Source organism: Onychostruthus taczanowskii, unplaced genomic scaffold, assembly GCF_017590055.1.
Source record: "Onychostruthus taczanowskii isolate IOZ18803 unplaced genomic scaffold, ASM1759005v1 scaffold80, whole genome shotgun sequence".
Taxonomy (NCBI): domain Eukaryota; kingdom Metazoa; phylum Chordata; class Aves; order Passeriformes; family Passeridae; genus Onychostruthus; species Onychostruthus taczanowskii.
This window is the reverse complement of record NW_024505893.1, coordinates 3,528,603-3,543,383: the sequence shown is the minus strand read 5'-3', so window position 1 is coordinate 3,543,383 and position 14,781 is coordinate 3,528,603. Positions and strand designations below refer to the sequence as shown.

Genomic DNA, 14,781 nt, shown 5'->3' with positions numbered 1-14,781 from the left:
TTCCTTTGTATTTATCTTTCTGTCCTCACAGTTGCTCCTCTTCTTTTCCATTCCTCTTCTTTCCTTATTGTCTTGGTCTGAAAAGACAGGTGTCTGCTTAAGGAAGGCAGGAGCCTCCCTTGAAATGGAAAATGTAAACCCCCTCCCTCCAAATTATTATAATTTTGAAATTAAAAGGCTCTCAGGCAAAGATATGGGAATAGGAATAACAGTTCTTTACTAGGAAAACTAAAAATACAAATGCAGTAGTACAAACAAACAAAAAAAAAAAACCAACACTGACAGAACCAGAATACGACCTGACACCCTGTGTGTCAGGGTGATGGTGACAGTCCTATTCAGCAGCTGTGGCTGCAGCCCTCCTGCAGTGCCAGCTGTGGTTCTGTTGGAGCAGGGATCCTGTAGAAGGGTGAAGTCTTCCCCTGAAGGTCCAGTGGTGGTGTAGATGGGCCTGGTTTTCCTCTGGGAATCCAGTGGAGAAGAAAGCTGCTCCTCTGGGAAAAGGCTGCCTGTGGTGTTCCAAACCTCAGATTCTATCCAGGTAGGAATGCTTGGCTCCTCCCCCTGGGCAGAGCACCTCAGAATGGGATGATGTATTTTTATCAGTTGTACAGAGACACTCAGTGGCCCATTAACAGAAGATATCTCTTGGAGGGAGGATTGGTTGTGGAAGGGATAAAGAAAACTGCACAGTTAACAGAAGAAAACTGCCCCACCTCTGACAGAAATGGAATATGCACCCCCATTTCCAACCTAAGACCCTTGTCTTTCCTGACCTGTTTGAGGTTATCTGAGACTGACCATAGCAACTACCAGGCACAAGGCCTTTTCCTGTCATCTTGAAGATTCTCCCTGGTTTCAGCATTTAACCTGCCTCCAGGAGTGAAGCAGACCTTGGATTGATGCCCCTGTTTTCTGCTTCGTCCCATGTCTCCCACTCTTTGGGAAAGCTGAGCTTCAGATACAGATGGGTAGTGCAAGCTGAAACTGATCCAGGAAAGCAGTTTCCATTCCCTCTTTAACAGCTGGGTGAACGTGGGCAGCCTGACTCTGTGCAGACACAGATCCACACTGTTTTGCTCCATTCTAATACCTTCTTTCCCCTTGCCTTGCCCTGCTTCTGCAACCATCCCATGTGGTGTCTGCCTGGCAAGGATGACAGGGTAATTCATTATCTGGCTGCTGGGGCAGCTTCTGAGGGGCCAGTGGCACCTGTGAGTGCTGAGAAATCAGCCTCTGGTGCGTTTTTGACTGCTGGCTCACAAACTGCGAGGCAAGGAGACTATGACTGATGAGAACTGAGATGTGTGCAGGGCACTGTGCTCTGTGAAGTATGGCATCCAGCCCTGGAAGTGGATTTACCCTCTGCATACACTCGAGGTGTGACAGAGTCTCTGTACATAAGGCCTGTGGCTCAGTGCTGGTGGATGTATCATTGCACTGCTCTTAATGAACCCTGAGCTGCTTTGTTCCTCCTGTTGTTCATTCAGGGAAGACAGGCAGAAGGTGGGCATAGCAGGCTGGATGTCCAGCTTTTCAGGGCTATTAAAGGAAAGGAAAGACAAGGGACAGTGCAGAGTAAAGAGGCTTGGATGAGCTTTGCTTCCAAAAGGACTTAATTCAACACAAGCCCTATCTGGAGGGTGGCAGAGATGCACTTCTTACTCTGCAGTAAGCACCATATGAATTACTGCCTTTCTCCTTATTTTCTTTCCACTTTTGTATTTTCCAGCTAATTTCTTTTACCTTGTCTTTCCCACCTACTTTTGCTTTCAGCCTAATTACAAAAGAGATTTACATGTTCAGTCTCAACCTTCATCCCCCACTTGCTCTTTTCACTTCCTTGGCAGTAACATCAAATTCATTTTCTAGTTTTGGATAGACTTAATAGAGGTGTTAAAGACACTAACTTGGCACTAATTCCAAGGCTTATGGAAAAGGAAAGCACCATGCTGGAGAGACCACCGGTTGCCACTGGCCAGCTACAATCTGTGTGGCTTGGAACAAGACACCTGCAGCGCGCTGCTGTGCCCTGGCACACTGAAAAGCAGGAAACGGAGTGGAGAGAATGGTGAAGGAGAAGGTGAATGAAGGGAAGGGAGGACTGAAGGCATTGCAAGGGGCATGAAATGGAAAGCTAAGGCAACTGCAGGAGGTGTCAGAGCACAGGATCCAACTTAATGAGATGGACATGCTGCTAGCATTGTTGCATGTTGTTCATCTGTGTTCTTCATGGAAAAAATGAAGTTTCAGCTCAGCCAACATGTAATGATTTTTCTGGACTCTAAGCAACAATGATCATCACTGATACAAGATCAGTGATTCTCATGGAATATGTCCATTTATGCCATCTAGGTCCACTCCATAAGGTTCAGATTCATAATTCTCCATGAGCCCATGGCTGACAGCCCTGAAGGCTTTTTCTGTTCCATTTCTAATAGAGTTTCACATCTATTACAGGATTACCTCTTCCCCCTCATCTGCAGAGAGACAACCTAGTAGATTCAGAGACTCCTGGAATTGGAGCCTTATCTCAGTGTGAGCATTGCAGAATTGTCCATTCTGGGAGGTTCAGTGCTGATCTTTCTCACACACAGCACAGCAATCAAAGCCCAGCTCTGGGAGAGAAATCATATATGGATAGATGATTCCCCTCCTTTGTGTTGCACAGAGCAGTGATTACACTGAACAATACACAGAATTTCATTCACCTTTGGCAACATTCAGCCTCACCTGGGAGGTGTCACACCAGTGGTTCCAGCATGCCCACTGCCCTGAGCAGTGGAGCATTGCAGCTGGCATCATCCATTCATCTGGGGAGCAAAAGCTGTAAAGCGAATCTTTTGGTGTGTCTCAAGGCTGCCCCCTTGCAAAATGAATCCCAAACCTCCATTTTTCAAACAAATTACATGGCTAAATTGTCCTTGGCTGGGCAGTCACATCTGTTTTAGGATTGTATTTAGCCAAATAAAAGGTGGAAGGAATTCGTCTGAGGAAGGAAAGGAAAGCAAGAGGAAAAAAAAAATGGAAAAAGAGAAAAAAGCTATGCAGTTCAAATCAAATGAGCTTGTGGCTTCAGCCTACAAACTGCTTTGCAGTATAGCCTGAGTCTGAAATCGATTGTAGAGTAAAGAATTGGGCTTTTTGCTCAGTTTTCACTTCAGGTTTCTGACCCTTGCTCAAAAGAGCAGGGAATGGGTAGATTGAGATATTAATTTCCCCTTGGTTATGCCCTGCAAGGGAAAAAGAAGATGTGCATTCTTTCTTATTGTAGCCATCTTGTGTAGCTGGTGAGTCACTTTAACTCACAGAGGTAAAAGAGATTATTCCCCCTTCCCCACAAAATGGCAGGGAAAGAGCTGCTTTATGTCTGCAGAAAATTTACTCTGTAAAGAGGAAAGTTTAAGAGGAGATGCAGTCCAGTGTTTTAAAAAATCAGTGAGTATATATATATGCAATGAACTATACTGTGTAAATAATAAAATATAGGCAGGTGGACAAGGTGTCATTTTGGTTTATGGCCCTGCATTGAACAAAGCAGGCTTTGTTCAGACAAAGATGCACCATTTTTCAATTATTTCATTACTCAAGTTTTGAGGCCAGGTTTTTTTTTCCTAATATCTTCAGAGGACATTAAGTTGGTTTTTTGGAGTTTTTTGAGGGGTTTTTGTTGCTGTTGTTGTTTGGTTTTGGTTGTAGTTTTTTGTTTGGTTGATTTTTGGTTTTTGTTTTTAAGTTTTATCAGCCAATGTCCACTGTTTAACTAGTGGCTGCTGCAGAGCCTGGACTTATTTCCAGTCCCATTTTGCAGTGGTTTAGGTGGGATGGCCAGCACAGCATGGCATGCATCTGGAGATGGGCTGGAGAGCCAGCAGTCCCTGTCACTGGAGTGCTGATTTGTGCACTGGTGTGAGAACCCCAGGGGCAGGTGTGCCTTTTGGGGACTAGGCTGGCTGGTTGGTGTCCTAAGAGAGAGCCAAGGAGTGTGACAAGCTTGTTTGGTCCAATAACTAAGGCTGATAAACACTCAGCCATGAAATGGTTGTTGTGCCGTGAGCAGTCACTGCCACTCGGTTGTTTCTCATCACTCCACTGGCAGCAGCACTTCCCCCCAGTGATCCCCAGGGATCACTGAATCTCAGCACAGGGATCACTAAATCTCACCACGGGGATCACTGATTCACCCCTCAGGGCAGCAGCTGTGGTTTGGCTGTAGGCACTGAGTGTGAATCCTGTCCTTTCCACTGAAGCATCTGGCTCCTCCTGGCAAGGGCTGTGGGCTTCATCAGAGGGGCAGGAACAAGGAGCTGGCAGCCTTAGTCTTCCATAGCCATTGGCTACACAGAACTGTGTCAGTGCTCAAAGGGGCAAGATAAAACCTACACAGATGTGGAGGAGGGAAAGAGCAAATGTGACTCATGCCATTATACGAAATGTCATTCCCGTGGTTCAAGGTGACTTTAGAGAAGAGCTGGCAATAATACAAAGAAACTCAGTGAAGAACAGTTCAGGCTACAAATCTCAAAAATCGTGCTGAAAATTCAGAAGAATCTGCCCTAAGAACTGGGGGAAATTCTTACAGGGGCATCCCAATGGAGCTGGAAAGTCAGATCCAGCTGATTCTGTCTGTTCTGATTCTGTCTCTGGGATCTGTATAACATTGTGCCTGCACATCCTTTCATAGTTCATGGTATGAACTCTCTCTTGTGCATTTTCCTAATCCCTTTGCCACTTGCTGGAGAGCTCCCAGTGCCGTAGCAGTGACAAATCACACCATATTTCTGCTTTTAACCCATGTGTGTGCCTTGTCTTTTGGCAGAATCAGCCCTCCTCCCTCTCCATGCTGGACTTGCTCCACGTGGCCCGTGACATCGCTTGTGGGTGTCAGTACCTGGAGGAGAACCACTTCATTCACAGGTAGGTGAGCCAGTCTGGGCAGGACTTGCAGACAGGCCAGCAGAGGCTCATGATGCCCTGCTCCATGTTTGTGTCCTGCTGCACTCTAGTGGCTGGACACCTTTAAACAAGGTAGACAAAATCATAGAAGCAATAAAGAGAGGAGCTGCTATAAATCAGGCTGGCAAAGATCTGTAGTTTTGCCAAAGATCCTGAGCCCTGTCTCAGGGCCTGCACTTATGCAGCCTATTTGGCTACTCTGTAAATGGACACAAGCTTGTGACAGAAGTGTTTAAAGCTCTCCCTGCCATGAATTTTATTTAGTGCCTGTCTGCTCATTTTGGAAGCCTTTTCTTCTCACTCTCAAAGAGCACCTGTACAAGCACAGCCAGAAGGGCAGCATCAGGTGACCATTGCTCCTGCAAAACAGGGTGTTTGGCAGGAATCTAGAATCTGCCTGTCGAGGAGAGATGAGCAGAGAGGTGGCAGTTCACAGTTCTGTAAGTTGCCCACAAGTTGTGCCATTGTGGTATTCAGACCTCAAGGTTTACTGCAGCCCAGCAGAGGTGGAGCTTGGAGCTTTACCTGCATACACAGATTCAGGCCCATAGCTTCAGTATTCAGAGCAACACCTGCACACTGTTCTGGCAGTGTGCTGACACCTGTCTCTGGCAGTACAACAGCCTTTTGACAACGCTTGAACAAGCACAGTAGGAACAGATCAGTGGATCATTCCCCAGACAGCTTGATGTTGGGACTAGTACATTCTGAAATCAGCTCCTCTTCTTGCACTCCTTAGAGACATAAAAATAACTCCTGGGGTGAAGGGAGGCTCACAGGAGGCCCACTCTTTCAACTGGAAGATGTTATGTGAAGTTAAAAGAGAAAATGTTAAAGAACAAAACTTTTCCTGCTGTGGGGATAGATTGGAGCTGGGGACATTGCAGTTATCCATAAGCACTGACTTTTCTGGCTGTTTAGGTTCTCTGCAGCTCAGGAAAGTAGGTACTATTTTTTGTTTTCTTTTTGACTTGCAAAACTGTCAAATGATTAAGTGGCTCTTCTCTTTCTGTTTCTTTTCTTCCCTTTCCTCTTAGGGATATTGCTGCCAGGAACTGCCTCCTTACCTGTCGGGGCCCTGGGAGAGTGGCTAAGATTGGAGACTTTGGAATGGCCCGGGATATATACAGGTAGCAGAGCCAAGCCCAGGGTGCCTGCAAGTGGGAGGTCCCTGAAATGGGGGAGGACCAGTGTTTGTGCAGCCTCTTGTGCTGTTCTGTGTAACCCTGGTAAGGCAAGAGTGGAGAGATCCCAGCCTGGTGAATCCCAGCTGATGCATCCCTGATGTTTGCCTTATACTGTCCTGGACAGTTTTCTCCTGGGCAGTGAAGTCTAATGGTCATGGAAGGTTTTCCCTCCCTCCCTCTTGGACTCTGTCCTCAGTTTCCTTTCTTTATGTTCTCCACACTGAATGGCATTGATGTGCCCTTTTGTTTTGTGATCCTAAATCATTCTGAGTTTAATCTCTCTCCTTGATGCTACCCCTGCACCTTTGGTTTGGTGTCATCAGTAAATTTCCTCAATTTACTGCAGCTAAAGGAGGAAGGTGTAGAAGAAGGTCAGGAAAATATAATCACCCAAACTGGCATTCAGCCAGGACACAGGGTTAACTACTTTTCCTCTTGCAAGAAGTGCCAGAAAATCTTTAATGACCATAAGCAGTCAGGGCTGCAGTTTGATGTCTCATCTTCCATAGAGCACCTCTAGAAGTGCAGCTCCATATCCTGCTGTGCTGAGGAATTGATTTGCCCTGACTCAGAAGAAGGAATTCCTCATGTTCAGTCACCTGCGCAGTTTTTTCCAGTGCCTTGCCTTCTTTTTTTCCTGCTTGGGGACTCTTCTGTGCAATTACTAAGCCAGGTTTGGCTCTGCTTAGCTTGAGTTCTGACAGTATCACAGCCTGAGGTGCTGCAAACAGAGTGGTGAGTGGAGAAACCAAGTGCACCAGAGCTGCTTGGGTTTTTTCCCTCTACAAAGAGTCCCCATGCAGCCCCACTGTCAGATGGGGCTCTGCTGGGACAAAGTAGCATCTGTCACCCTCACACAATCAGCAGAACCGACTGCCAAGCACTTTGGTGCTGAGCTTTCAAAGGTGCCTTTGAAGCCTGCATGTGTTTCCTTGTCCAGGAATACCCTTTGGATGCTCAGGCTGTGCTGTTTTGATCAGTGATACCAGCTTGCATGAGCAGCCTGTGACTGCCAGCATGGGATTTGGGGCTTGCAGGTTTTATTTCAAATGACAGCAGCTCCAAAGGACTGTTGTAACTCCTGTCTCAGGAATATTTTTGTGCTACTGTCCCAGATCTAATGACCTGGCATCCTCCTCAACAAGCTCCTTGTTCCTACAAAGGGGTTTGGATTTTACTCACAATGCTTTAGACTGGGTATATATGGGATAGATTTGGTTTATTCTTGCTGGGTATGCCCAGGATGACCATGTGTGAGATGAGGTGGGGAGATCTTTCTGTGGTTGAAAAGGACAGGAGGAAGCTCTGCCAGCAGCAGTTACTGTGTTAGTAATTCCCTAGGAGGATGAGGATTACTGGTTTACCAGATCAGGCCTGAAGTGATGTAGATGAAACAGCACTTCGGTGGTTTGCTCTTTTTCACTACTTTTATGAGAAGAAACAGGTCATTTCAGCACTTAAATTGTTCCACCTAAATTAGTCTCTTCTCTGGCTCATAATTTTAATATTTGTAATTACAAAAATCCCATATTGATGGCATTTTCTGAATTCTTGGCTGACTCTTGTTCTGTTTGTTTCTTTGCAGAGCCAGCTACTATCGTAAGGGTGGGTGTGCAATGTTGCCTGTCAAATGGATGCCTCCTGAGGCTTTCATGGAAGGGATATTTACATCAAAAACAGACACATGGTGCGCTTCCTTTCCTCTGCTGGCCAGTCTGTCCGTGTTGGAACCCCTTTTGTAAACTGTGAATATTTTCTAAAAACACACATTCTTGTTCACTTCTCACATACTAAAAAAAACAAGCTGGGTCTTTCAGAGCCAGCGGTGTTTGAGGAGACAAGGGAGCAGAAAGGTCAGAGGTGGGTGCTGCAGGGCAGGTGAGGGGGCAGGGAAGGGAGAGCAGAGCAGATGCAGCTGCTGCTCCAGCAGAAAAGCATCAGTCCCACACTGAGGAAAGCAGCATGGGAGGCTGCAGGCACAATCTATCCTGCCAGTCAGGGAGAAGGGTGTCCTGCATTGTGGGGTTTGCCTTTCTCCTGGCCTACAGCAGCAGTTGGAGCTCCTGAGTGGCCAGAGGTGGGGAGGAAAATCAGGAGAGCAGGAGACAAGAGCTCAGGGGGAAGGGGCTGGTGGCCAGGACACAGCTCCTAAGCAAGCCCCAGCAGAGGAGTGACGTCCACACCCTGGTATAGCTGAGCCTTGCCTGTCTCAGCACCAAGCAGAGGAGTTTCCCATTGCTGCATATCTCTCTACAATTTTAACCAACGAGGTTGTGGTTCCCAAGCCATTGACCAGGTGAATGCTTTGGAGGGGTCCTGTCCCAGCCACTGTCCCCAGGGCTTTGCAGGCCACAGCACCCAGGCCAGGGCTGTGTTTGCTAGGGAGTGTTTTCATTGTGCTCTGAGTGACAGGGGGGGTCTGTGGGCCTCAGAGCATCGGTGGGGATTCACTAGCAGGATATTTCTTGCAGGGGTAGCTATTCCAGAGGAAAAGTTTGCCAAAACTTCTCTCCCCAGCTGTGGTCAGTGTGTCAGAAAAGGATGACCTGACTTTCACTTTTGTTACCTCCAGTTGAGCAGTGCTGAGTACAAGGGCAAACAACCACGTTTTACCTACATCATAGGCTTCACTCACCTAGCAATCAACTACTGGTATTTTATATTAAAAGTTTTAAAGTTTACTGTTACAACTTTGGAGCTTATTTAAGTCTGAATCCTATAGCAGGATTTCCACCAGCTTCCTGATCAAAAGTTGCAAAGTTGCTGATGGTACTGAACCTAAGGGCACTGCCCACTGGTGATGGTCATTCCAGTATCCCTCACTTTGTTTTCCTTTGCTTCTGTACTCAGGTCCTTTGGTGTATTGCTGTGGGAGATATTCTCTTTGGGATACATGCCCTACCCCAGCAAAAGCAACCAGGAGGTTCTGGAGTTTGTCACCAATGGAGGAAGGATGGATCCACCTAAAAACTGCCCTGGCCCTGTGTATGAGACTATAATTTTGATATATTTATGCAACTAAGCTTCTGTTTCAGATGCTTTTTCTCTACTCAAAAGTTAATAACTTTCAAGATTGACCTATCATGGCTAATCTGCCTTGTAAAACTTTAGTGCCAGTGATTTCTCTAATATTTAATTTTTCTGTTGTTTTGGAGAATAATTCAGGGCCCATTTGAGAAGTCCTGACCACTGCTTGTTTGGTCAAAGATGACACTATATTTCTCTGTCTTTGGTTAGCTGTGAAACTTCAATGCATCAGACTGTTCACAGGCAGGGAAAACTGGGCTCCTTTATCTCTAGCCCTGCCTACCTTTAGTGTGCTGTCCAAGAAATCCCTTGGTGAATCCCAAGGAATCAGGTGAATGAGTAATTTCTCTGAAACACTGTGGATTTCACCCCACTGGTGGTCACATTCCAGTGGTCGCCAGTGCATCAGTTGTCCCACTCCAGGGAAGGCAGAGAACTCTCATTTGTCAGAAGCAAAAATGGTGATGAATGTCTGTGATTCCCAAGCTGCCATGAGCAGCTGTCACATCCCATGGGATCTGCCGTTCACCAGTGTCTCCTGTTCTCCCTTCCAGCTACCGCATTATGACCCAGTGTTGGCAGCACCAGCCTGAAGACCGGCCAAACTTTGCCATAATCCTGGAGAGGATTGAGTACTGCACTCAGGTACCGGTGTTCGGATGAGAGGGGTGGAGAGGGTTCTTCTTGAGGAGCTGTCTAGACAAGCCAGGGCTCGAGATGAGGAGGCAGCACTGCACTACTGCAGTCAGCAGTCCAGGGAGACTGATGGCAGCCTGGGACCCCTGGCTGGATATTCACCTCATCAGGTGCTTGATCCTTCTTGTCTTTTGCTGCTGAAAGGCACAGGCTGACACAGGCTTAGACAGCTTTACAAAAAGCACACCTGTAGCCCTGCCCCTGCTTACAGAGCGCTGATTCCAACAAGGAAAAGAGCAAAGACAGGCCAGCACCTGCCCTGCTTTCACATGCCTCATCCCAGCCACTCCATCCCAGTGTTTACCCTTAAGGCATAGTCAGCACTGAACAGAAATGGTCCCAGCTTGGAGCACCCTTTGCAGATGGTTTCACCAGCTGTTGCAAATTTTTTTGAATCTGACAGTGCTGGAGTAGGCAGGTGGAGAGATGGCCAAGCTAAAGGAGTGAGGGTTTTTAGGCTAGGCAATGGGGAAAAGATGTGGCTGGCTTTCCAGGCCAAAATCTGATTTACTTATTTTTTAACCACCAGTTTAGCTTGTAAAGAATAGGGCAGTTTGGAAAATGTTCTCCTGCCTGCATCAGCACAGGCTCCTTGTATAATCTCACTGTTGTTCACTTCAGTCAGTTTGCTTTCCCTTGCTATTTGGGAAGCTTGATCTGTTTTTTATGTGTGTTTGGATCCTGGGATTGGAAGGCATTTTTTTCTGCTATCTGTAGCTTGCCATGGCATATAGCAATAAGTAAACGTTGCCAAGATCACTGCATTTTCTCTCAGTTTAATTTTCAAAACTGTTTAAATATCTCAGAACCACAGCCCCTGTGGATTTGGGCTTCAAGGGGTCTGCCAGTATTGTCTTCACTCTGCATTCCCATTCCTCCCTTCTTGTGTGGAGGCAATACTTACATGGTTCCAACTTTCTCAATATTATCTGAGAGTGTTATGAACTCTGAGATGATAGAGATTCCAAAAAGCATTCCCACAGGAAATTTTGCTGGACATAAAATATGCTTTTCATTGGTTTTGTGCCTCTGCTGTTCTATGGTGAGTTTAAGGGTTACTTTCTTTTAAAGAGTTGGATTTTAAAGATATCCTGTTGCATCTCACACCTAACTGCGCTTTGTCTACATCCTCTCCTCATGGAATGTGGGCTCTGGGTGGTGGGATGTGTTGAGATCATAGCGTGACAGCTGCTAGATGTGTGGTGGCTGCAGGCTTTGAGAAATTCCCGTTGTTCCCTTCGGCAGGATCCCGATGTCATCAACACTGCCTTGCCGGTAGAATACGGCCCATCGGCTGAGGAGGAGGAGAAGGTGGCAATGCGCCCCGACGATCCAGAAGGAATTCCTCCTCTCTTGGTCTCAACACACCAAGACAGAAAGGATGATAAGCAAACCCTGCCATCTCCACCACCCCTGCCGTCAGCCGTCACTGCTGGAAAATCTCTAGGGAAAGTGGGAGCCTTGGAACAGCCAGCACAGGGGAAGGTGCAGTCAGCCACAGCGGGGGGACACATCAACATGGCCTATGCCCAGTCCAATCCCCCTTCCGAGCTTCACAAAAGCCGGGGCTCCAGAAACAAGCCCACCAACCTCTGGAATCCAACCTACGGCTCCTGGTTTGCAGAGAAGCAGGCCAGCAAAAACAGTTCTCTGCTGGAGAAGGAGAGGCCCGAGAGGGAGAATCTGGGACAGGAAGGAAACTGTACTGTGGGGCCCAACATTGTGACTGGCAGGCTGCCAGGCTCCTCCCTGCTCTTAGAGCCATCTTCCCTAACAGCAAGCGTTAAAGAAGTGCCTCTCTTTAGGCTCCGCCACTTCCCCTGTGGGAATGTCAACTACGGATACCAGCAGCAGGGCTTACCCTTGGAAAGCTCCACACCACCTTGCGCTAGCAGTTACGAGGACCCTGTCCTTAGAAACAAGAGCCACATAACCCAGCAGGGACCCTGAGAGCCCTCGACCCTCTCTTGACTTTTCCCCCCGTGGCCCCTGAGCCTTGAAGAGATGTCCTGTTACCCAGCACACCACGAGCAAGGCATCGGACAGCATCACCTCCTGTTTTGTGCAAACTTGCTCCAAAAGTGCCACCCTTGACGCTGTAATTTCTACTAACCCGAGTGGCTTCAAACCAGCAGAGCCCCAGCAGAGTCAGAGGAACGAGGGGGAGGGAGGATGCAGGGAACTGTTGTTAACTGCAAGGCCCAGCTGCTGTTGCATCAACTCATCCGCATGGTTGTCGTCATGCCGTTCCTGTGAGCTTTTCCCAGTCGTGCGTCCTCTGCTTCTGTGTCAAGCCGCGGCTCACTGCCATGAGTGTTTCATGTCTGGGCTTTTCCGTGCCAAACTTGTCGTTGCTGTGGAAGACCTGGAGGTCTCCTGCTGCTGGCAGAGCTTGTAGTGGGTTTGGGAAGAGCATCCTCTATCCAAACCAAAAAAAAAAAAAAAAGCGCTGAATGGTGACGCGATGGCACGTTCTCAAGTCTTGGTCCAGCTGCAATCCAGTCTTCGAAAGTCCTTGAATGCACAGTGTTGTGGGAGTGCTGGCAGGGCAATGGAAAAGCCCTGGCACACTGCATCACTTGAAAAGGAGGGGAGAGGAAGCAAAGGATGGGTGTAGATGCTACAAGGCATACGGGGGCGGGCATTGTTTTTGGCTGGGGTTTTCTTTGGTTTCTTTTTGTTCACCTATGCTTTAGCGCCAGAACCCAGTAAAGCCCTTTAAAATTCCTTCTGTCCTACAAAAGTAGGGATGCCCTTCATCAGGAACATGGAAGTGTCAAGTGGAAGCAAGGTGAAGCTTTAATGGACCATGGTCATGAGAGAGACTTTCACCATGCCCTGAAAAGGGACAGCCACCTGCATACCTCGAAAGTTTGAAATAGCCTTTGACATTCACTGTATGAACAACACCATAAAGGCAGAAGACTACATCGTGCCACTGTCTGTATGAAGGGTTTAGAGCCCTTTTTCCTTCGGCAAAATACGTGTATGATAGTGGTTTAAGGACAAACACTCCATTGACTCACTTTGTACACCCCGTGCATGAAAAATATTCCAGTTAAGTGTATTGTCAAAACATAGATGTAGGAAATAATTCATGTGTAAAGATGTGCATTAGTAACTTCCGCTTGGGGTTGGGAGGAGCTGTTTTAGCATGATTGCTATCCAAAAAAGGGGTGCTTATTTCCATAGAAATGGGAGTACTGGGGCATCAGCAAAGGAGTGGGAAGGTGTTCTTCAGTCTGAGACTCTTCATTTCAGTGAAGTGACCCTGAGTCTGGCCCTGGATCCAAAGGTTGAGGTAAGCTTCCTGTCTTCATCAGGGAACAAACCAGAATCCCTACACATCCTAAACTTTGGGATGGGCAGATGGAAATTGGAGGACTTGGCTTGGGCTACCCCAACTTGTAAAAAACACACTGCAGGGGGAGCACTAGTGTGCTCTCCTAATCTGCCTTTCTGATGCCTCTGATACACAGAATTAAATCCTTTTTCAAGTCCAAAGCCAAAAGCAGATGTGGTGACTGGTTAACAGGCTGTGCTCGTGTGTTGGGTCAGGGGCTGCTCTGAATTTCATGTTCATCTGCTAGAGATCCATCCCACTGCTGCTGCATGGGTTAGGGGGGATAACAAGGGTCTCGCTTACAGGCTTCTTTATGCTGAGCTAAGAGGGTATTTGTCATCTCCCAGGTTATTAGGCTCACAGCTCTTACTGTGAAATAGCCGCTGGGGAGGGATTCTGTCTAGCTTAGGATTGTGTTAGTGTCACACCAGTCTCTCTCTCTCTAGCTCAGTAAACTCAGTGGGCTAGTTTCTTGAGTCTCGGGAAAGCTGATTAATTCAGGAGGAAAGCACCATCTGAACAATTTATTACACTAGTACATTATTCACATATAATAGCAATTTTCATTTAGGTATTCCAGCTTTCTCATTTTCAGAAGAGCTGAAGCTCCTCATTGTTTTCTTTAGCCTTTCTTTGGAAAGGAGCACACTCTGAGTTTTTGCTGCCTTACAAAGTTACTGAGGGCAGAAGCTGACCTGTTTATTGATGAGTCTTTTCAAAAGAATGCACAAGAACAAAAAGTTGCTAAGTTACTGATCTTTGACTAGCTGAAATTATTAATTCTTGAATCTGGGACAGCAGCTTCGATGCTGCACAAATGCAGATAAGCTGCCAGGTTATGATGTTAAAGGTGGCATTTCTAAAGAAACTTAAAAAGCACCAGCAGCAAGAGATAATTTTAAGTCTGTAGGTGTGAAAGGCAGGCTCTTCCAGTCATGATCAGAGTGTGGTTACTGCTTTGAGCTTGTGCTGTGCAGCTATTTTATCAGAGAATTTCCTACAGAATAGGAGTTGTAAAAAAAGAAGGAGCTAAACACAGTCCTGCTTCTTACCTGTGGAATATGTCAAGAGATAATTCTGATCAGGGGAAATAGTGAATTACTACTGAAATTCTCCAGTCTGCTGAATGCAATGCATTGAGCAAATACTGTTCAGCACTGGCAGCTGCTTTTAAGTGAGCTTCCCTTTAGTGTCTCCAGTGCAAAATGCTTTTTTGTGGGTTCTTTAGTGGTTTGGATTTTCTTGGTTGGTTGGTGTTGGAGTTTTGGGGTTTGTTTTTATTACTGTTTTTTGGTTTTTTTGGGTTTTTTTTGTTTTTGTTTTTGTTTTTTTTTAATCCCTCTCAACTCTTGGAATTCAGAAATCCAGTTTGGGCTTATTTTTCGTGCTAAAACCATACCATTTCTGAGCTCTTCCACAGCAAGCATTTAGTTTGGTATCTCTGGTGTGCTGTCCAAGCACAGTACCCCTGGCTGCAAAAACTGTTCTGTAAATATTGGTGGTAATCAAATCTCCTCACTTAGAAACAGGAGGTGGAGCATTTGCCTGTCCTCTTTCTTAGAAAATGAATAC

At 46.6% G+C, this 14,781-nt stretch overlaps 1 protein-coding gene across 1 annotated transcript in view; it reads left to right on the top strand.

Annotated features, from left to right (window-relative positions):
* ALK (ALK receptor tyrosine kinase) overlaps positions 1–11,816 on the top strand; it is a 302,683-nt gene extending 290,867 nt beyond the window's left edge. The window contains 6 exon segments of the mRNA XM_041424114.1: positions 4,820–4,917; positions 5,994–6,086; positions 7,729–7,830; positions 8,994–9,128; positions 9,725–9,815; positions 11,112–11,816. Coding sequence (XP_041280048.1) covers positions 4,820–4,917; positions 5,994–6,086; positions 7,729–7,830; positions 8,994–9,128; positions 9,725–9,815; positions 11,112–11,816 — 1,224 coding nt within the window.
* The last annotated feature ends 2,965 nt before the right edge of the window (positions 11,817–14,781 follow it).